The sequence below is a fragment of the Falco punctatus genome (assembly GCF_963210335.1).
Source record: "Falco punctatus genome assembly, chromosome: 1".
Taxonomy (NCBI): domain Eukaryota; kingdom Metazoa; phylum Chordata; class Aves; order Falconiformes; family Falconidae; genus Falco; species Falco punctatus.
Window position 1 is genome coordinate 47,613,598 of NC_137580.1, and position 21,129 is coordinate 47,634,726.

General features: G+C 37.9%; 1 protein-coding gene and 1 long non-coding RNA gene across 10 annotated transcripts in view; one reads left to right on the forward strand and one right to left on the reverse strand.

Moving 5' to 3' along the window:
• LOC308073156 overlaps positions 1-19,662 on the reverse strand; it is a 117,179-nt gene extending 97,517 nt beyond the window's left edge. The window contains exon 1 of the long non-coding RNA XR_013931934.1: positions 18,868-19,662. This is a non-coding gene — a long non-coding RNA (uncharacterized lncRNA). The remainder of the gene's footprint in view (positions 1-18,867) is intronic.
• Positions 1-21,129, forward strand: part of FAM193A (family with sequence similarity 193 member A) — a 153,382-nt gene that overhangs the window by 96,097 nt on the left and 36,156 nt on the right. For 5 of the 9 annotated variants that reach the window (XR_013931805.1, XR_013931806.1, XM_080410212.1 and 2 more), the window contains exons 18-23: positions 2,102-2,288; positions 4,194-4,424; positions 6,280-7,123; positions 9,884-9,965; positions 17,580-17,707; positions 19,658-19,727. Coding sequence is in view for 7 of the 9 variants with exons in the window: in XM_080410212.1 (XP_080266338.1) it covers positions 2,102-2,288; positions 4,194-4,424; positions 6,280-7,123; positions 9,884-9,965; positions 17,580-17,707; positions 19,658-19,727 (1,542 nt within the window). In the remaining 2 variants the exon portion in view is untranslated. Of the gene's footprint in view, positions 1-2,101; positions 2,289-4,193; positions 4,425-6,279; positions 7,124-9,883; positions 9,966-12,728; positions 13,611-17,579; positions 17,708-18,286; positions 18,765-19,657; positions 19,728-21,129 lie in introns of those variants that run through there. The other 4 variants (XM_080410215.1, XM_080410214.1, XM_080410216.1 and 1 more) reach the window with 3 other exon arrangements.

Here is a 21,129-nt window from a genome sequence, read left to right on the forward strand (position 1 = left end):
TGAGACAGAGTTCAGATACTTGGTATGTAACTTGGTGTGAAACTTCAAAAATACGATTTCGGCTGCAAAATCTAGTTGCTGAGTTTAGAGACTTAAAAACAAAAGTTTGCTCACTTGTAGAAATGTGACCTGGGATAAGTAAGTCAGGCTCTACCCTTTCATACTCTGTCATTGCCAGTAGTGATTGCTGCTGAGGCAAAAACCTGTTGTATAGTATATCTGTTTTCTGTCATTTTGGCATTACATGGCAAGTAGGAATGAAAAGCTGTGAAAATAAAGAGTCTGTAGACAGGTTTAGCTCAAACTATAAAAAGGTCATGTGTGGTCTTGAAATCTGACATATAGTAACACATTTTCTGGACTACACTTAAGACTTCTTAGGCATTAGTCCCACCAGTGGTTGTAGTGTGGAAGCGTGTTCAGATATCCGAAGTTTTTCAAAGGTTTTGGAGTTTAGGAGGAGCTTGGTACGGCAGTCTTCTGGTAGTGTTATGTATTGTGGCAGACTGACAATGGTGCCAACTCTTTGATATGTCTGAAGAGCACAGGTATAACAGAAGAGCAGTTAAGTCATTGCTGTACTTGGTGACTTGTAGGGCTGTGGTCATGGTTGCTATGAGTGTAGTCTCCTGGCTATTGCAGTAGTTAGCAGAAGATGATGCGAGATTTAGGCAGAGTTCTGTAACTGCATACCTGAAGTGCTTCTAAGAATATCCTTATTTCTGTTACCAACTGCTTTTATTGATAACACAAAACATGTAATTTTTCTTTCATGCTTCAGAAATACTGCAGTTTCATAAAGAAACTTTCTTACCTAGTGCAGGGAGAGAATTTAATATAGATTATTTAACACAATAGAAATCCAACTTCTGTCATCATCTCCAGGTGCTAGCATGGTAACGTTATCTCATAAGGAATGAACTGGGAGAGAACCCAGAAGCAATTATTGCAGTCTACATGAATCAGTGATGTCTGTAATGGGGAAAAACTGCTTTGTGCTCTAGCCTTTCAGTGTAGTGACTGAGCAGCAGAATTAATGAAGCCTTGATTTCTATGAGATTGTATCTGTTGCCCCTAGCACGTACTATGCCACCAAGCTGCTGGGCCCTGTAATGCTACCTCTCAACAGGCAAGAAACAGTGATGCAAGAGCTGCTCAAACTGAGTAGTCAGAGCATTTGTACTGACTGGTGGTACCTCCTGTTATGTGCAACAGTTCTGCATGCCTTTTTCCTAACTAGGATACTGAAGTTGCAGAACTTTTCATTCTGTCCTGGTTGCTAATTCTTGAAAGACTTATGGGGAGGGGAGAGAGAAGCAAGATCAAGAAAGAAGATTCACATATATTTTGCAGATAAGACAGATTATGGCCTGCTTTCACCTTTCTAACATAAAAGCAAAGAAATACTAATGCTAGAGGAATGTTTTTTTAAAAAATATTTTTTCTTTTGAAGCAAGATCACATCAGTTTTTGAAAAACTGGACAGTAGATATGTTGAGTGCACAGTTACACAGAGCTATGGAGGGAATAAACTGCTGTGTATTTGAGACACACTAGTATTTCCCCTTGAAAATAAAGGTGCAAACAGGGTAATGGAAACACTTCGGTTTTAGCTGACCTTGAATTTTTTTATTTAAGCCAAGAGCTAGAAAATCTTACCTAAACCCAGGAGGTTTTAGAAATTGAGTGCTTTGCAGCTGCAGAGCCCTCTTCAGACTGGAAGTGATGAGATGGGTACCAGTTTCAAAACCATTTCATTTAAAAAAAGCTAGAATCACTACTTCTGAAACTGTTTTACCTGTTTAAATTCAGGCAGAACAGTTGCGAAACTCATTCTCTAGGCTGCTTGTTCAGTGAGTCACTAAATGAGTTCTTATAAATCACTTACCCATGTATAATCTTCTCTTGCTGCTTGGTTTTGAGCATGTCCATTTGCAAGCTGTTGGATGCATCTGCAAGGATCTGATGCATCACTGGTGGCTTATAGCCCAGTCTGAGAGTCATTGTTGCTGGTAGATGTACAATAACTATATGTTTTTCTCAGTTTTCTCTTACTGATTATAATTAGAGTTTTTATAAGCTTTTTCTTAATTTAATATAGTGATCCTGATTGTGAGGGCCATCGTTGTGAGAACAGTAACACGTATGATCATCAACAGTATGATGGAGAGGAGAGTCAAGATGAAGACAGCTGTTCAGAGCATAGCTCCAGTACCTCAACATCCACAAATCAGAAGGAAGGCAAATACTGTGACTGCTGTTACTGTGAGTTCTTCGGCCATGGAGGAGTAAGTTACTGGATTTTTAATTGGTTTTATGTGATTTCTTTATTGTTTACTCATCCTTGATTTCATGTGATTTATCAGACTGCAACTAAGGGGGGGTGGCATTGGAGATTACTCAACAGAAGTAGTAAAAAGGAGCTTGCTTAGAAAGTAATTTTCCTCTTTGAATTGGAGAATTGGAACAAACCTTTCCACTTCAATGCAGTTCAACAGTAAGAAAAATTACTAAAAGATTTAGGAAGCAACTGACTTGATTAGTAGATACCATGTTTGATTGAAACTACAAACAGGGACATTGAACCATTTAAATAACTTTAAAAAATTCATGCAGTCATCTGTAGTAGTGTAATTATGAATAAGCCACAAATTTGGGTAAAAATACATTTAATATAGGACATATTTAAAAATGTTTATGGCAATTTATGAACCATTCTCCCATCTGTCAAAACAGCAATCCTCAAAGTATTTATGTTGTTTGTTGTTTTTTTTAAAAAGAAACTATTCTTACCTAGAACTTAGGCAGTGTAATTTTAAATTACACTTTATCAGAGGAAAACCCAAACTACATTTTCCCTGTCTTCAGTATTGCAAAGCATTTTCTTTACTGGTACATCTTGATAGGCACTCAGTTGTATTTGTATTTAAAGGCTGTTTTGAAGAAACTGTTAAGCTCTAAAGCATGCAGGTTATACAAAATCTTTTCCTTTATGTTCTGTATTTTACTACTTAACACTTTGAATAGCCCTTAAGTTAATTTCATACTAGTAACATGTCTAGTGAGTTCTTGTAATCATATCTTTTCATCTGCACAAATGAAATGCTAAAAGCTGTTAAGTGGCCACATATATTTTTTTTCTTAACTTAAGATTTAATTTTCCTGCTGGCCTCATTTCTAAATCTGTGTAGTCTGTTTTAATAATCAGTTAACTAGTACAATGTGTATCTGGCCTTTTTTTTTTTTCTTATTTGAAGTAAAAGCTTAACTTACTGGCACTGTATTTGAACAAATACAGTTTCATCTTAGGGCCTGAAGTGAATTAAAAGCCCCTGCCCTGTGGCTGAAAGGGGTAGGGAGGGGATGTGTTCATGATTGATCTGTCTTTGTTAGTTGTCTGATGGCACAGTAAGTTACTCATTTTGCTGAAGTGGCAGAATAGTACAGTATTTTTGAGTTTGTGTGTGTACCTAAAGCCATATTTAACAGGCAACAGGCCTGTTAAAATCCTTTTAAGGATTTTTTAATAGGCTTAGTTTTGTTGGTTTAATGAGTTGAACTGGTATAGCTCCAAACAGATGGACATTAGATCTGGTGCAGGAGGGGAGAGGGTAAGGCAGCAGGAGTGAGGGAGGAATGAAGAGTTGAGATGCAGGAGCAGTGGCTGGGAATACAGATATGAAACAAGACGCAAGGATTTGCCTTGCAGCAGTGTTAACAAGTTATTGATGCGACTCTGCTGGAGGGTATGCTGGCATGCTTCAGTGCAGGGTAATCCAGCCTTCACAGTTACAGCCCAGAGGCCTGTGTAGCCCAAACTCTGAAACAGACTTAATATAAAATGGAAACAGCAGCAAATGTCTGCTCCCTTCAAGTTTTCAAATGTGGTATACCAATTACAAGAGAATATGGAAATCTCTTTGCTTTTAAAGAGATACCTTTGTCTTCTTACTTGTCATTCCCTTGCAAGAAGAGACATCCTTTTGGTTGGAAAATACAGTTGACAAGCTAGCACCAAGTCTGATGAGTTCTGTTGCCTCTTAAATGTACCTTTAGGTACACATACAAGCAATAAAGAGTTTGTTATTCAGGTTTAGACCTTCCCAGCTATTTGCAGGTCAGAAATGTCAAAATCTCAAAGTATTAAGTCAGTGAAATTTTTATAGTTTAATCACTAGATATTTGTCCTTCAGCCTCCAGCTGCACCAACCAGCAGAAATTATGCAGAGATGCGAGAAAAGCTTCGTTTACGTCTAACAAAAAGAAAGGAGGAACAGCCGAAGAAACCAGATCAGATCTCTGAAAGGGAAAGTGTTGTTGACCATCGAAAGGTGGAGGACTTGCTACAATTTATAAACAGCTCTGAAACCAAACCAGTAAGCAGTTCTCGGGCAGCCAAACGAGCCAGACATAAGCAAAGAAAGGTAAGACGTAAAAGTAGATTTATCCTAGACCTCATGTTTTTGAATCTGTGCGCACTCTGTAAGTATAGTACTGTACACTGACTTTATGATATTGGTATAATTGGCTTCTGTGTAGTTTGTGGTACACTGCCCGTTTGTATATACACAGCTAGCTTACCTGTTCTGATGCTACCTGAGGAATCTATGTAGTAGACTGGGAAGATTCCTCACAATGTCATTATCATGTATTTGGTTGCAATTCAGCTTTGTACTGGAATTTCCTACACTTTAGAAAGCTATTTGGAAGTGTTGAGAAATGTAGAATTGACATTTAACAGCGGTGGAAGTTAGAGAACTTAGTATTTCTGTATTGGTATAATGGTTATGATAAAGTATCTCTGGAGGAAGCCAAGAAACGTAAGGTCAGTGCTTTTATGAGAAAGGAATAGTAGAGATTTAGTATTTTTAGAATGATTGCAGCAGGCACCTTGCTGTCCTCACTGAAAGAGGTTAAGTGCTGTGCCACGTGATGACGTGAAGGGCTATCCCAAGTTGGAGTGAAGTGGCAAGCTGCAGAGAGGGGACAGGGAGGAAAAAATTACAGGTTGCTTTCAAATAGAAACTGTCAAAAAGATTTATTAAAAAATCCAATGTGTAACAGTGATTTTATTTTTTTTTTAAAAAAAAACACCAGTATTTGCTGAGTTAATAGAGGAAATATGTTTGGGGTTTTTAAGTTGAACAAGCAGGAAATTGACTTTTCTTACTGCAGTTCAGTATCAGCCTTTGGTATAAAACTCAAGGCACAATGAGATTAGTAGCTGAATGTTTTTTGAGTTCTGGTAAGCATGTTGTGTGACCACACTATAATACTTCTTGTTTGTGGATTTCCTTGCTGGCACTAATTCTACACTCCTTCAGACTGTTCCATGGGTTTGGAAGACCTGATGTTCACAAGTTGTGTTCTTTATGTTCATGTTGTAGCACTGTTCAGCAACCTCAGAACTTAGTGAGTTATTTTATAAGTGAAATTCACAATGCAAATTTCACTTTGCTCTTGCAATGCAGTTAGAGCATAAGTGGAAGATTCTCTTAGGGTTTTTTATCTGTGTTCTGTAACTGAAAAAGTAATCCAATACAAGCACTCCTAAATGTGCAAGAAAATAAATGGACATGATAGTTCTCAGTGTATGCCTTCCTTTCATTTTGCTAATGATGCAAGATCTATGCTGCACAGCAAAGTTTCAGGCATTTGCAATAATGGCTGGAAAAAAATCCCTTGTGTCTGTTTTATGTGGTTAATGAACTTAAAACTAACAGTAGAAAACCATACCATCCTTATTATTTTTGACAATTTCAAGTGTAACTTTAATGTGCTTAGTGTTTTGCTGTAAAATGTTTTTAATGATTGCTTTTCCTAATGTTTGTGAACACTGAAACAGTGCAACTCTGCTACCATAGCAAGAGAACAGGTAAAGCATGCAACATAATACAAACCCAAGTTACCCTAGTAATACATGGGGTTGTTGAGGATTAAGCTCAATGTGGTGTTATCAGCTGGTTTTTGTGGTTGTAGAAAAATTTGATGGGGAGTTAGGTTTAGCAGTAGCAAAGAGAAGACCAAGAGTTGGTATTAACAACAGTCAAATATGTTACAGAAACATAGACAATACAAATACTGAATTATTTTTATGTACTTTAAAGGGCAGCTTTTGTATAAATAGTTATTTGCTTGCTGTATGGCCTGGTGGATTAAATACGTTCATATGTTAACATCCTAGGATTTATAACATTCATAGAGAAAAGTATTAATAATCCCTAAAACTTTACTTTCTAAAATATTTGTCACTTTGAATAAACCTTTATTGTTCTGCAGCTTGAAGAAAAAGCTCGACTTGAAGCTGAAGCCAGGGAGAGGGAGCATCACCAGTTGCTTGAGGAACAGAGGCGGCGTGAAGAAGAAGAAGAAGAGAGGCTGAAACAAGAATTACAACGGCTTCAAGAACTTCAGCAGTTGCGGGCTGTAAAGAAAAAGAAGAAAGAACGGACAAGTAAAGACTGTCAGAAGGTGGACATGCTTACTCGAAACTGCCAGGCAGTGAAGGAATCTGTCCCAAACGCACCCGAAGACATTCAGAACGGTACACTTGAGCAATCAGAAAAGATAGAAACCTCTTCTGCTTCACTGTCTAGACACGTGAATCATACAGAACAGAGACGGGTTTCAGAGACAGGCTGTGAACTATCCAATCCTGTAAACACTAGAGACTCAAAGCTGCTTTATCAGAAAGAGGGGAATGTAAAGCAGCATGAGCCCCTCTCTTTTCTGCTTGATATCATGCATCAACATAAAGAAGGAAATAGCAAGCAGAAATTAAAGCAGATAAATAAACCATGTGCTGAACAAGTGAAAAAGCCTGTTGAATCCCCCAAAGCAGCTGAAATACAGACTAAAACCAGAAACCAAATAGAATCCAAAGCAAAAGCAGCAGAGCTCCCATCATTTGCAGAACCTAAAAAAGAGGAGAAGAAATTAAACAGTAACAACAAAAAACAGTTGAACCACGTAAAGGAAGAGAAGGCACCCGTAACAAGTGAATCCCCCTCACCAAGTGAACAGCAACAAAATAATAAGCTAATACTTGCAGATTCTCCTCAACCAAAAGGCAAGAACAAGAAAAACAAGAAGAAAAAAGGGGACAAAGTCAACAATTCCATTGGTAAGTGTGTAAGAAAGTTTAAGAAGTTGGGTTGTTTCTTACTGTTGTTTGAAATTTTTATCTTCGGTCATTCCCGCCAGTGTAAGTTAGGGAAACAATGGCTCAAGTTTTTCTGACACCAGTTTCACTGTCATTGTAACAGTTAGGACATGCATGTAGTTTTAGTAAAGAAATGCAGGATTCTTTTAAAGAATGAATGAATGAATTTACATATATTGCTGCTTTTGTATGATGTTTGTGTCAGTTAAGGAAGCCAGTCTCCTGTAAAGCCTATCTTGCTTAAATAAATAGATAAATAATTTAGTAATGTGCTGAAATCCATATTGGACCTTATTAAAAGCAATAGTTTCTCTCACAGCATTAAGAGTATGGTCTAAAGTTGGCCTTATTCTTTGAGCGAGGAAAATAAGGGGATTTTGCAGCCAAAGAATGATCATTTATGCATAAATATGCATTTTCTCAGTGCAAATTATTTCTTTCTTATATTTATTAAGAGGTAGGTAAGTAAACAAGAAAACTAATTTATTTTTTTATTTGTCAGAGTGAAAATTTAGTGGGATGTTAAATAGTTGATAATATTGAGTGTTTTCTCCACATGACTATTAGGTTGTGCTAGTAAAGATATCTTTAGTATTTATCTAAACAGAAGTAATAAAACCATAGAAGACCGAGTTGCCTCAGATAAGCTGCACTTGCATAATTTTCTTCCCAACATATATTTTTTGTTTTCCTGAAAACATCTGACAGCTAATAGAGCTGAGGAGCACTTGCAGTGCTAGCTGGCTGGCGTTGTCAGCACCCTAACCAAACTGCCATTCTTGGGCACAAGTTTATTCCCTGCACATGCTTGGTTCCTTATGGAACTGCCAGCTGGGATGGCACTTGTGCAGTATGGACATCTATCTGCTTGGAGTACCCGATCATTTCCCTGGGATCACCTGGTAGCTGAGCGGTAACAGCACATAATTTAAATGTCCGTTCACAAAAATGACTTAATATTGCAATTCTCACTGCTGTTCTGTCTGGTAAGTACATTGAAATAGAGACCTTAATCTTTCTGTAGTCTCTGCCAGGGTTTCAAAATACTTAAGATGTTGATTAAGTGTTGTTATAAAAAATGTAGACTGAATTCATGGTTGTTGCAAGTGCTAGGTTTAGAGCCCAACTTTGTTTTTGTGGTCTCTTGGTTGGGTTGAGTCAGCCCAGTCTTTCTTTTTAGCTCTTATGTTCAAAGTTTCGATTTCATGTCAATTAAGCAATGATACAGCATTGAACCCTTTTCTCTGATACCTTAGTTCTTGTGCATACTGTGTTGTGGCATGTTTGGGTTTTGTTAGTTGTTTTTTTTAATTTACTGAGAAGAACGTGCTGCAGTCATTGGAGCAAGACAAAACTCTAGAATTAGGAGTAGAAACAGAAGACTAGAGACATTTGGAGCCTTCCTGCAGCTTTAAAATAAAATATTTTTTTATTATTATTATGGAGGAGAAAGTGTTGAAGGGAGTTGGGGGGTGGTAGAGGGTTTTTACTGTAAGAGAATGCAGGTAGTTTCCAGCATCTTTTCCTCCTCCCTGCCCCTTACTGCTGTTTTCTGCTGCTTAATCAAATATAGTTACAGTTTCTGAAGACTAATACTTAAATGTGAAAAACCAGCGATATATGTCTGAATTTATAAAGAGATAATTGTGCTGCTCTCTGAAGACTTGGGACTGGACTGCTACTTGGAATAGTTCTGACTTTAGAACTACAAGAAAAATACTATAATATACAATTTTTCTTTTAGTTGTCATTTCTCAAAGATACAGAGTTGATGTACCAAATTAGCTAAGACACAAAAGAAGAACTAAGGAAAAAAAATTAGAACTAGGGTAAATGAAAGAACATGAAAAGAGGCTAACAAAGTTTGGTGGTTTTTTTTAAGTGAATTTTTAAGTAAAGTGTTAAGGCAGTGAAATTTATTGGGTTTGGTGTGATTTCTGTTTCTGAAAGAAATTTATTCTGCCAGTAATTTTTAACTCCTTGTTATGAAGAGGCTTAAGAAAACTAGGGATATAGAGAAGCCCCGTGTTTATACGGCTTTCTGCTGCTTCAGAAGTAAGTTGCACAGCAAAGACATGCAACTTCTCTGAAGGCATTCCTGGTAGTTCAGAAGTCGTTTGTTCCCATAATCTCAAGGATTATGGAGAGTCCTGATGTGTTTTTCTGTTAGTTTCTTTGTCTTGCCCTTTTTGGAATGTGTTATGAAGCTGCTTCAGAAATTAGATTGGAGCATATATGTAGTAAGAAATGAGACTTCAAGGGGAAAATACTCAAATTGGTTACTACAAAAATTTACACTTTCTTTATAAATACCATTTTTAAAAAGTTTCTAAAGCTGTCCTTTTGTTAGATTTCAAGTAAACGATACTCATGAGCTGTTTGCCTTACTATCTGAATCATTGAGCCTTTTGTGTAATTTGACCATTCTCCTGTGTATTCCAGGTTTATGGCATCCTTTGCAACCCATGTGATGAGTAAATTTGCTGTTGATTCATCTCTTCCTTGTTCCTAACTACCTAAAGCTTGAGCAGATGTACTAGTATGGGGTTTTTAAGAAGTGTCTTCTTAATTACAGTTTATATTAATTCAGTCTAAACATGAATAATCGATAGTCCACCAAGTTCAGGCAGTCCTCCAAAAACATCTTTAATGCAGCTTCTTCCTCTCTCCTTCCTCCCTCCCCATGGAATCTAATACTGTGTTATCCTTTTTCCTTTGTAGATGATGTGTTTCTTCCCAAAGACATTGATCTAGACAGTGTGGAAATGGATGAAACAGAGCGAGAAGTGGAGTATTTTAAAAGGTAAGGTGCTGTAATCCCTTCGCATAAAGTTGTTTTGCTTCTTCCCATATTCCATGAGTTAAAAAAACCCACAACGTATTAACTAACTTCTAGCAGGAGAGCCTGTGTTGTAACATAGCAAATCCTGTTACAGCTGACGTCCTGAATACTGTAACAATCACGAAAGCTGTAGATCTGTGGACACAAATCATAGCTGAGTAGCACAAATACAGAAATGAGTGCCAGAATCATCTGTGTGTCCCTCAGGTTCTCATCAAGGCTTTCAGAATATCCTTAGTTACATACTTTTTCTTCTATAGGCAAAGTTTGCATTAATATTTCTTCTATTATCCACGCAGATGAAACGCTTATCAGTGTTTTAAAAATTAAGATGCTAAAAAGGTGCGATGTTAGGTGTTAAATGTTGAACAAATAAAACTTTGTTTTAAACTTCAGAACATACACTTCAAAAAGGTTTGTACATGATGTTTTCTTCCTTGTTTATAAGAGCTATTAGTTTGGAGTTTTATACTGTACATGGAGTAAAGATGGTATAACTGTGGGATAGTCGCTTATGTTAATCAACGAAAGGGGACGCTGATGCTAGTGCAGTGACAGTAAAAAGAATAATACGAACCTGTGCCTGTGAAACTTTTTTCTTCTGTGCATTTGTTATTTTGGGGATTTTCAAATCACTATTAGTAACCTTTAATTCCTCAAATATGAGCAGACAGCTCATGTTTAAATAATGTAGTACATGTTCTTCCATAATACTGAAATCTACTCAAATTTGTGTTCTTCAGTGGTGGCTGGGTGTGCTAGTGTCCCATGAATACTTCTAGTAAGCCTTTCATCATGATAGCCAAATCTGAAATGCTATAAATAAATCAGTTTGTGCAACTGAATAATTTAGGAATCAACAGTAGTATTTCAAAAAACAACTAAATCTATTTGTTTACAGGCTTTAAAAAAAAAAATGGCTTTCAGTATGGGTTTCAGTTTCTTTTCTAAATTTATGTAGCTTTCATAGTCTGTGTGCCTGGGATTTAATATATGTCTAAGTCTTGGAAAGAACAGAGTGCAACTGCTTCTCTGTGCTGCTGTACAAAATACAAAAATTTCCAGTTTAATGTCAGTGCAGAAATGAAGTAGGTAGGCTCAATGCTGCTATCATGCTATAATACTATACAGAATGCATATGTCTGATTATTTATGGAGTTACAATGCACTAGATGATGAAATTTTCAAAAGGACAATCTGTTCTTAAAAATTATTTTTCTAAGGGCTCCCAGTTAAAGGATTTTTTTAAATCAGAAAGTAGGTTATTATAGGCGAAATGTGTCATATATTAGTACCAACGTTGGTTTAGCATAAGCCTTTGTTAGGGGTTTCATGGGATATTCGTTGCTTCATTCAAGTCTGCAGCATCTGTAACAATAGAAAAGCTCTTTTCACCAATTTCCTACTCTAGATAGCATAAATGAAGCAGTGTCTTGTATTTGCAGAAGTGTAGCTGAAGTTTGGCGATAAACTTGTCAAACATGATTCCAAATGAAGATTTAACACTTTTAACTGTACTGGTTTGTAATTATTTTTAATTAATTTTGTAATTAATTCAGTAATTGGTACCATCTACTCTTCACTGTAATTTCACATGTTAGGAAATATGTGTAACTGTCCAATATTTTTTATGTATATCTCTTTAGAAAAGGTGTCTGAAAAACCTTGGTAGGTGCTTTTCTAGGGGGGAATAACAACTACTTAATGTTGTGAAGGCATCTTTAATGCGTATGTTTTCTATCACTTGATAATTTCTGACATAGTATTTAGAAGGCTAGCAACATCACTTGTTTCAGTAACCTTCCATGGTAATGAGCTCCACAGGCATACTGTTTACTGGTAGTTTGTTACTTCATCAGCTTTTCTACTTGCTTTGTAGGGCATAGTAAATGGATACTTTTAATTACACCCTGACTTCAGAATTAAGTTTGCAAGCTACTTGTAACTTTAGCATGGAAAGAACAAGTGTAGTCATTCTAACCTTCCTCAGTACCTTTTCTCTTTCACTCTTCCTGTCTACTCCCCTTTTTTTTGGCTTTCAATTGTTACAGAAGCTGTTAACCTTGCAGAGAGAGGTATTCGCTACCTTGATGCTGTCATGCAGCCTTTAGCTTAAACAAGCTACATGTTGCCTCGATGAAGTTCTTCAGTGTGAACTGTCACTGAAATGCTTGAACATGCCAACCTTTCAGAAGTTCTTCCATAAATTCTGTTTAGTGATGGTGAACAAGTGAATTTTCGTTCTAAAGGTGCTTTTTCCAGGCATGTGGGCTACTGATCTGCTGTATTATAAACAGCTCCTTTCCCTATATCTCAAACATTGCTGTATTTAGAAGAGAAGCAGCAGTGTCTCATGCTATTGGGGCTTCTGCTTTACACATTACCTACCCCTCATTCTTACTGTTAACAAGGTTTTAGGTAAATACAGCAATGTCTTCTGTTTCTAGCTATCATTCAGCTAGTATCTGTGCTGCTAAATATGCAGTGTTCTTTGCTAATTCATTCACTTACTCTTGGTAATGCAGTGGTGTTTAAAGTAACAGGTTTATGATGTATTTGAGTGATGGGCAAGTAATTTCTTTTTTTAGGTATTTTTTTAGGAGGTTTTGTCTTTCTGAATGAGAGGTGCTCTTCAAAACAGAGGGATAACACCAGTGATTAGATTTTAAGTGTATTGGTTTCACTATATCATTTATACTTCCACTCTTAACTTTTTCATTTCAGATTCTGCTTGGATTCTGCCAGACAGACAAGGCAGAGACTTTCCATCAACTGGTCCAATTTTAGCTTGAAAAAAACCACCTTTGCTGCACATTGAAATGACACAATATGGGGAGGGAACCCTGCAGGAATCAATGAACGACAACTCCACTTACCTGTCCTGCTGTGCTGAGAGCTTATCTGGTCTTGAGCCAGTGCTGCCTTGCCTTGTCCCCAGTGCTGTGTGGATCTGCACTGAACCCTTTGGCCTGATAATTCTTGCGGACTGAAAAATTGCCACTTTCTACCTGAATTTGTTAGCTTGTGTGCTTGTAGTCTGTGAGTGAGACTTACTTGATTGTAGCTGTATGCCGTTGGAGTTGGAACAATAGCTCTTTTCCATCTCCTTCTGAATGCCTTGGCCTCAAAGACTTTAAATTGCTTAGGCTTGGGTGGAGGCCAAAATACTAGTTTGCATCATCTGCAGTGGCTCCTGTCACTTCTGCATCTAGCTATGTTTTGTCATTCTGACTCCTGACAAAGGAATGGACCTAGTCAGTTGTGCTTTCATCTGCTCCAGAATTCTCCTGACATGACTTCATGAAAAAGAGGCTCTTACTGGGACAAGTATCTCCTCAGTTCTTTCACAATCTACTGTTTAAGAGTGTACAAGTTACGCTATTTGTGTTTTGATTTTTTTTTTCCTGACTTGTAGCCAGCTTGTGTAAGAATACTTGCAGAATGAGAAAATTTAAAAAAGAACAGTACTCACACTATCAAATCTGTTATAGAGTGTATAATTGTATTAACACTGAAGCCTAACTGGCTACTTTTTTAACATATTGTTAAGTAATATTAAAATCATGTCTTTCTTTTTGAAAGATGGAATACATTAGTATGGCAGAAGATTTGTGTCTTGCTTTTTTCGTTTGGGTGGGGAAAGGGAAAAAAGAAACAGGCAAAAAAATAATGGTTTTCTAAACTAAATTTCATCTTGTGTCAAAATCAGTCAGTGAATGCTACCTAACTTTAGCATATTTCTTGTTTACCAGCTCACCTGATGGGAAAAATTGCTTTCTGCTAGAGCAAGAAAGACTCCTGCTGAATGCTGGAATTAAGTTTGTGAATTCTGTGTATTACTGTAATGCTTCTGTTTCCTTAGGTAACTTGTAAGAACCAAGGTAGTACAAAAATTTCCAGTTTAATGTCAGTGCAGAAATGAAGTAGGTAGGATCAATGCTGCTATCATGTAAACAGTTAACAATATAGTGATGTGGAAGAATGGAAGTGTGGAAGAAAACTGCTGATTTAGAATTTTGATCTGTATAAAGATGTTGCAGTTGTAGAAGTTTTTCTGATACTGTGCTATTTATTGAAAAGGAGACATCAGAAGCTTTCTTCTTACTTCCAGAAGACCGTGCTTACCAAAATTATACGGCAGTCTTCCACTCAGCACGTATTTAAAAGGACAGTATGGCTTTAAAGCCCACAAACATTCTTTTCTAGAACCATTCCATGTTTTTCTTTCTTCTACTTGTCAACACATATTTTTCTGTGATAAACCCACTGGGCTTGGGACTGCTTTGCAAGGCACAGTGTAGTTACACTTAGCTTTGGACTTGAGGAGGTTTAATGGATGAATGCTTTCATGTGCTCCGTGATGCCCAGATGTAGCAGTAGAGTTGGGTTGGCTACAGACCACTGAGATATTTACAACTTCACATCCCTGTTGTTGGTCCTGGAGCTCCTACCCCAGTGTGTGCTGCTGGCACAGAATATAGTTGCTCGGCTTACACCCAGCCACTGTAGGTAAGAGTTCTCAGTTTCATCTTGTAGAGGAGAGAATGACACAGTACTTGTTCTCAAAATATAGTCCAGGGATGTACATCGGACAACTTGTATTACTCTTCTTCAGATGCAGGTTGAGAAAGGGATTAATAGCTTAGCCTTGCTTTTTTGTCAATGCTGTACTGTAGCCTGTGCATTTATTTGCTTGTGCTGGAGAAATAACATCTCAAACATAAAAGGTAATATCTATGCCACTTAGCACAAACCATCTCTGCAAAACTGCGTACGATTGTAAGTGCCTGCATCAGTTAGTGGAGAGGAATGAACTTTGTTTCTTGGGATCATGAAGGCTTGCATCTGTTGCAGCCTGAGTTAGATCTGAGTTTAGTAAAAGTGGAGAGGCTTCTCATGTGGGACAGTGGCTGTGGGGGAGGGGAAAAAAGCTCTTGAAATAGCTCAAGCTGGTGTTTGTGTGAAATCCTTTTCAGGTTTTTTCAGTTCTAAACCGTAACACAAGATGGCAGTGTATGTCATCATTAGTTACCACTACGTCATTGATCTCAACAAATTGAGTCCTGGGATGGAAAAACTAGTTGATGTCACATGGGTGAATATTGGTGCAGATCCCAGCCTCTCCAGAGTAGGAACGCTTTGAAAGTACTGAGATATTTAACGGTGGTAGAAAACTCATTTCATAGCGTTTGTTTTCACTAGTAAATGGGGAAGAAAGTTGACTTTATTCTGTACTAACAAAGCTAACATGAATATGACTGCTTCTCTTTATTTTGAAGTCCTGGGTGAAGACTACAGAAGAAATCCTTTTGCAATATATATATGTATTTGCATATATATATATATATGTATTTGTAATATCCTTCAGAGACATGCCTTAAGATCCATCATGGTGTATTAGTACAACTGACATGATTCCACACACTACACAGAAAGCATGAAGGATGAGTCTCTAGGGATCTGCTGTTGCACCTTGGTGAGAACTTAAAGGCAAGTCATATTTTTATAAATTCATAATTAAGTGAGGTTAAGTGTGGATTAGTCTGGGAGCGAGGAGATTTGAAAGTACTGGCTTTACTTCTACCACATTTGTGACCTTGGGCAAATAAGTTGGTTATTGTTACTCCATTCATTAAATGGTTTTGTTAAGGATTTTCGGAATTATAAGCATGTTTCTTAATGCCTAAATGTAAGTAGGGATGTGGAGCCTGCTTAGGTGCAACACTATAACCTATTGGAAGTACAAATGTTCTAACACTGGTATTTGTGTAGTTCAGATGCATTCAATCCAGATAAAGAGGTTCAGAGGTAACTTTGAGTAGAGGAGACCTGTATAAATAACAACATCATGACTGAATAAATTTTAATGCTTCCGAAGATTTGGAAGGGAGAAAAATTCCACCTTTGAGTGGGTCACTTTAACTGTAGTGTAAGTTGACCTCCTATTCCTTACTCATTGTAACCTGTGTGAAAGATGAATATTTAAGCTCTGGAGGTGGCTAGTGGCATTATCTGTTTTAGGCCTGTCTGATATCCGTGCTCCTGAATCTGAGTGTGTGGTGGTACTTCAGACATTTTCGTAATGGAAGAGGGCATAATTGCAGTGCAGTTTTGTATCTTGGACAGTGTTGATATTGGAGACTCTTAGGACATCTCTTAACACAGGGATGTCTCATCTCTGCTTGTCATTCACTATTGCTGCTTTCCAAGGTAACAGAATTCAAGAGTCTTCAGCATGCATTTTTCACGTGGCATCGTCGGTACTTAAAACTGTGTAGCTGAGATTGAGCATGCTGGCCACACAAATCTCGCCATAGCCTGAGAAGATTGATATGTTAAAGATTATTAATTAATGTGTAGGAGTTCTGTGTGCTCATTGCTGCCCAAAAAGGCTTTGCAAGTAGCTTTCTGTTTTGGTGAAAAGTTAGCTCACCTTTAGTGTGGATCCTGTTCTATCATGGTGGAGAAATTAATGGTTACTAGCGTAAAGTTTTACACTAATTATTACAATTTCACATATCTCCAGTACAAATGAAGGTGTGCAACTTGTAATTGCAGAAGCTATTATGAAAAAAAAAAATTTTCTGTGCTTGCTATGTTGTAACATACATCTGAGCAAGATTAGGTGTACGTTATATTTGTTGTCTTTGGTTCTTTCTCTGTATTTAAACCTCCAGGAAATCTGGAGACTGAAATGTTTGGTAGAGGAATTCTCTGAAGTGAAGTCACAAAAGTGTTGATTGTCTCCCTTCCTCTTCCTGTCCATCAGAAAGAACCTTTCAAAATTCCAGTTTTCCAAATTTTAAATGTCTTCCTAATTGCCAGCAACATGTCTGTCCTCTGTTGCCCTGTAAGTCATTGACTGGAAATGTTAAATGATCATAAAAATGTTGTATCTTAAGTGCTGCTACGGGCAGCTTATGTAACTGAACTGTCATTGAAAGAGGAATGTTTTTCTCTTCTTTTTCCCATTGAGCAAAGCAGTAACAATATGAAACTTAGGCCCTCGTTTGTATTCTTCACAGGTCTGTGTGTCCAGTTTCAGCTCTGCTGCTGCTTTTAGCTCTACAGGTAGGGCTCTCCCAGCCCAGTGCTTACAGATGTGGAAGAAATTACCTATTGGTACACTATGGATCTACATAAATTGGTGAAAAACATGCCAGCTAAACATGGGTTTTCATGTAACTTTGGGGGGTTTACTGGGGTTTGCTTATAAAGATAAAAGGGATTTTGAAGTGGGTGGTGTCCAATTTCTATCTCTGGGGAAGATGTGAAAGGAGAGAAGGTATATATTGATTGTCTCTTCTGATACGTTTTCCTTAATGATTTTTTTAAATATTTTGTTTTTATATAAAAACCCTTCCACTATTTGAATGTCTCGATTTAGGATGGCTTGAAGCATGTTTTCACTCTTCAATCACAGGTTCATAGCTTTTAACATTGCTGCTTCACCAGGTATTATTTGATCAGAAATATGTAGTTTTATTGTGACATTAGTGGCTTTTCAGGCAGGGTTGCCAGGAGATCAGACTGTCTGTAGTCCAGATGCTTGTTTAACCTCAGTTTTTCTTCCAGTGTGGCTGTGTTCCAGAAGTACAGCAATCCACAGAACTGCATAGATGCAATGTGTGAAGAGGGATCTGCTGGACAGTTCTTTTCTAGAAATTGGCCAAAGGAAACCTCTGCCAGTGATGAGCATTCAGGTATCTCTTTGTCAACTCTTAACCTCCATTTTCTCCACCAGTTTTTTTGGAAGCTGAACCGAAAAGTAAAACCAGCATATCTTTGACAATGCTGTAATACCTGTAAGCTGACAATTTCAGATTCTTAACTGACAAGCAACATGTGAGAAGGTAATACTCTTGCTGCAAATAATACTTATGTCCAGCTTGCCGTGTTTGGAGAGAGGAGAGAGAGGGCAGATGTAGTAGAAGAAAGATGTCGTGAAGAAAAACTGATGCTTAGTATTAAATCGAAGAATAAATAAAAATCTATACTGATGCACTCAGAAATTATTAGGACACTTATATTGCATAAACTAACATGCATTCCATACCAAGTATGTCACTGAACCAGCTTATTATACATGTTAGATTTTTTCACAGGGAAAGATGTCTAGACTAGTTTTCCCAGCCTTTAAACAGGTTATGGACACAAATGAAGTTAGTACAGTGTTTTGCACTGGTTTGGGAGGGGGCTTGCTTTCAGGCAACATGATGTTGACCAAGGTTGTTTTGCTTGTGACTGAAATACAAGATTTTTAATCCTGCATTCTGGAGCAGAAAAGCTGGAATGCTGAACTCATCAGACCAGATAATTGCTGCCTGCTGTTGCTTCAACAGACTTCATGCTGCCAGCCACTCAGCGTCAGCTCATGGGAGAGTGGTTCCATAGTATCTGGAAATAGATAATCAGCAAAACCTTTTTCCTCCAAAAGGGGGGAAAAAAGGTAGGAATCAAGGTATTTGAAATCAGATAATAAATCATATATACTATATGTCAGGCACTCTTGTCTTCAAGACCTTGTACAAGTTTTTGCCCATCTGTTGCTTGACCACTAAATGGGTTGCACAGTATTGCTAAGGGCAGTTAAGGTTTTCAAGGGTTTTTTGGTTTGTTTATTTTATGTTGAGGGCAAATTAGAGGTAGCCAGTTTGTGAGAGGTCCTCTTAGGACAGGGGTCCTCAAACTACGGCCCGTGGGCTGGATACAGCCCCCCAGAGTCCTCAATCCGGCCCCCGGTATTTACAGAAACCCTGCCGGGGGTTGGTGGGGAAACCAAGCAGACGCAGATGACTGCCTGCCACTGCGTCTGCGCGCCGGCCCCCTGGTTAAAGAAGTTTGAGGACCCCTGTTTGAAGACAGTCTTCACAGACTAACAGGGAAAGACAAGTTTAAGTAACATTACATCAGCCTCTTCACTTGCGTTTGTTGATTATATCAGGGTATGAGCTGTTTGCTCTGTTGAGTGAATTCTAGAGGCTGGAAGCAGAACCATAGTTGTGTAGTCTTGGTGACTGAAAGATGTCATTGCTAGAACTGTTTCTTGAAGTGGGAGGGGAAGAGTGTCCTAGTACGCTAGTACCGAACATAGCAACAATATTGTTGCCTTTATCCTTTCATGCAAGGTCATCTCTTAGGTTTCTTAATTGGGCATACTCCTACCTTCTGTAACAGTCTGCAGCTAAAGTCTTCATCTTCTAGTTAACAAGTAAACAAACTTTTCTATCTGAAGAGTAATGAAAATGCAGTTTGCTACTCTTATATGGCGCTTCTACTATTCCTTTCTGTGCCATCAGTCTAGCTTATAAACTTTAAAAGGTTTGTCTTTCCTTTCCAGAGTCAGAGTGCATGTCTGAAAAGCCCATTTAAAGAATTAATGAACCTTTTCAGTAATGGGCAAGTGGCATGCACCACAGTTACAAGCCATTTTATGTTCTATAGTGAAATTTCATTGTCCCCAGTTGCCTCTGAGCCTTTGTGTCATTTACATTGGTCATACTTTACATGCTTCACCAGGTGAGGAAATTCTCTGAAAGTTGTCTTGAAAATATTCTATCCTTTTTGTATCATGAGTAATGCTCTTTACGTAAGAGGCATGAAATTGTGTATTGACTGGTCTATGTTTTTTTTTAAAAAAAAAATAAATCTAGGACTGCCTGTGGACTTCAAGTGTAATTCTGGGAGGAGCTGGCATAATGTCAGTGAAGATAAACTGACTGGGTAAGAACAGAATTAGAAGGCAAAAGGCTTAAATCTGTTTGTGTTGCTCCTTATTCATATTACAAGACTTTTGTTTAACACCTAGCAAAGTAGTTAACTGAACAACCTGCCAGAGAAAGTTGTATGTACATTACCCACTCTGTACTGTGTTGTTGCTTTGTAAAGTGGTACAAAAACATAATTGGCAGTTGAGTACTAGTGAGATAGGTGAATGCATGTGTAAAGTTGTAAGAGCTTCAGCTGTTTCTGAAGTTCTCTGCTGATCTACAGCTGTGGACATAATGCTAGATAGTGAGGTGAACAAGTGGAAATGTAGGAATTAAGCAGGTCAGTGTACTGATTATGTGGTGTGAGAAATAATCATCTTAATACATCAGAACTGTTACTCTGAATGAACTGAAGGAATATTTTGGAACAAAGACCACCAATTGTGATCATTATGGTAACTGCTCTTCTGAAGTCCCATTTTTAACCCATCTCAACAACAAGGCAATCCAAACTGGTCAGAGCCGAGTTACTGGAGAGGGTTGGCATGTTCTCATGTGATCTGAACTTTAGTCTCTTTGATTTTGTCAGTGCTAGCCAGTATAACCTGCTTTTCTCCATGCAGATGCCTTTTTTGGACACTAATCTACACTTGTGCAATAGGAGCATCATCTTTTCATGCCTTGGAACATCTTAGGTGTAGGATTCGGGGGCTTGAATGGATTAGGCATTGGCAGAGATGTAGACTGTGGCAGTGCCTTAAACTAGGATGTGATAATGTGATGCGTGCCAATAGACTAAATGTGGAAGAGAAGTCTTAAAATGCTGAAGTCATTACCCATACAAAGGTGTGTTTGTCCTTGGGTTGGAACCCTTAAAATGATGTGGTGTAGGGACAGATAAGGTCTGGCATCACCTGCTGCCATTTCCCTTTTCTCATCCCAGCAATATATTAGCATGACATGGTATGATGTAGGAGAAGCATTTATTAAAAACAGCTGAAACACAAATACAGCTGTAGATCAGAGTCTCTAGGCTGGCTTATTTTCCTTATTGCTGAGTTTCTTTCAAAAGCAAAACCAACCAACCAACACACACAGACACACACCCCCAAATACTAATGTATTTAACCTGGGGGTTTATCATCTATACTCTGGATTTGGTTTTTATGCCAGTTGACGCTTTATAATGGTTAACCATTTGCAACTTAAGCAATCTTGAATGTTGCTGTAATATAGAATCACCCAAACAAAAGTAGCCCAATGAGGAAACAGCGCAGCTGGCTGAGAAATTGTGGAAGTGATAGTGTTTTGAAATGACTGGGAGGAAAGAAAAAAAAAACCAAACCACACAACACAAAACCTAATTCTTTTGGGGTATACACTGGAATGCATTCTGTGTCTTAGATTGCAAGAGA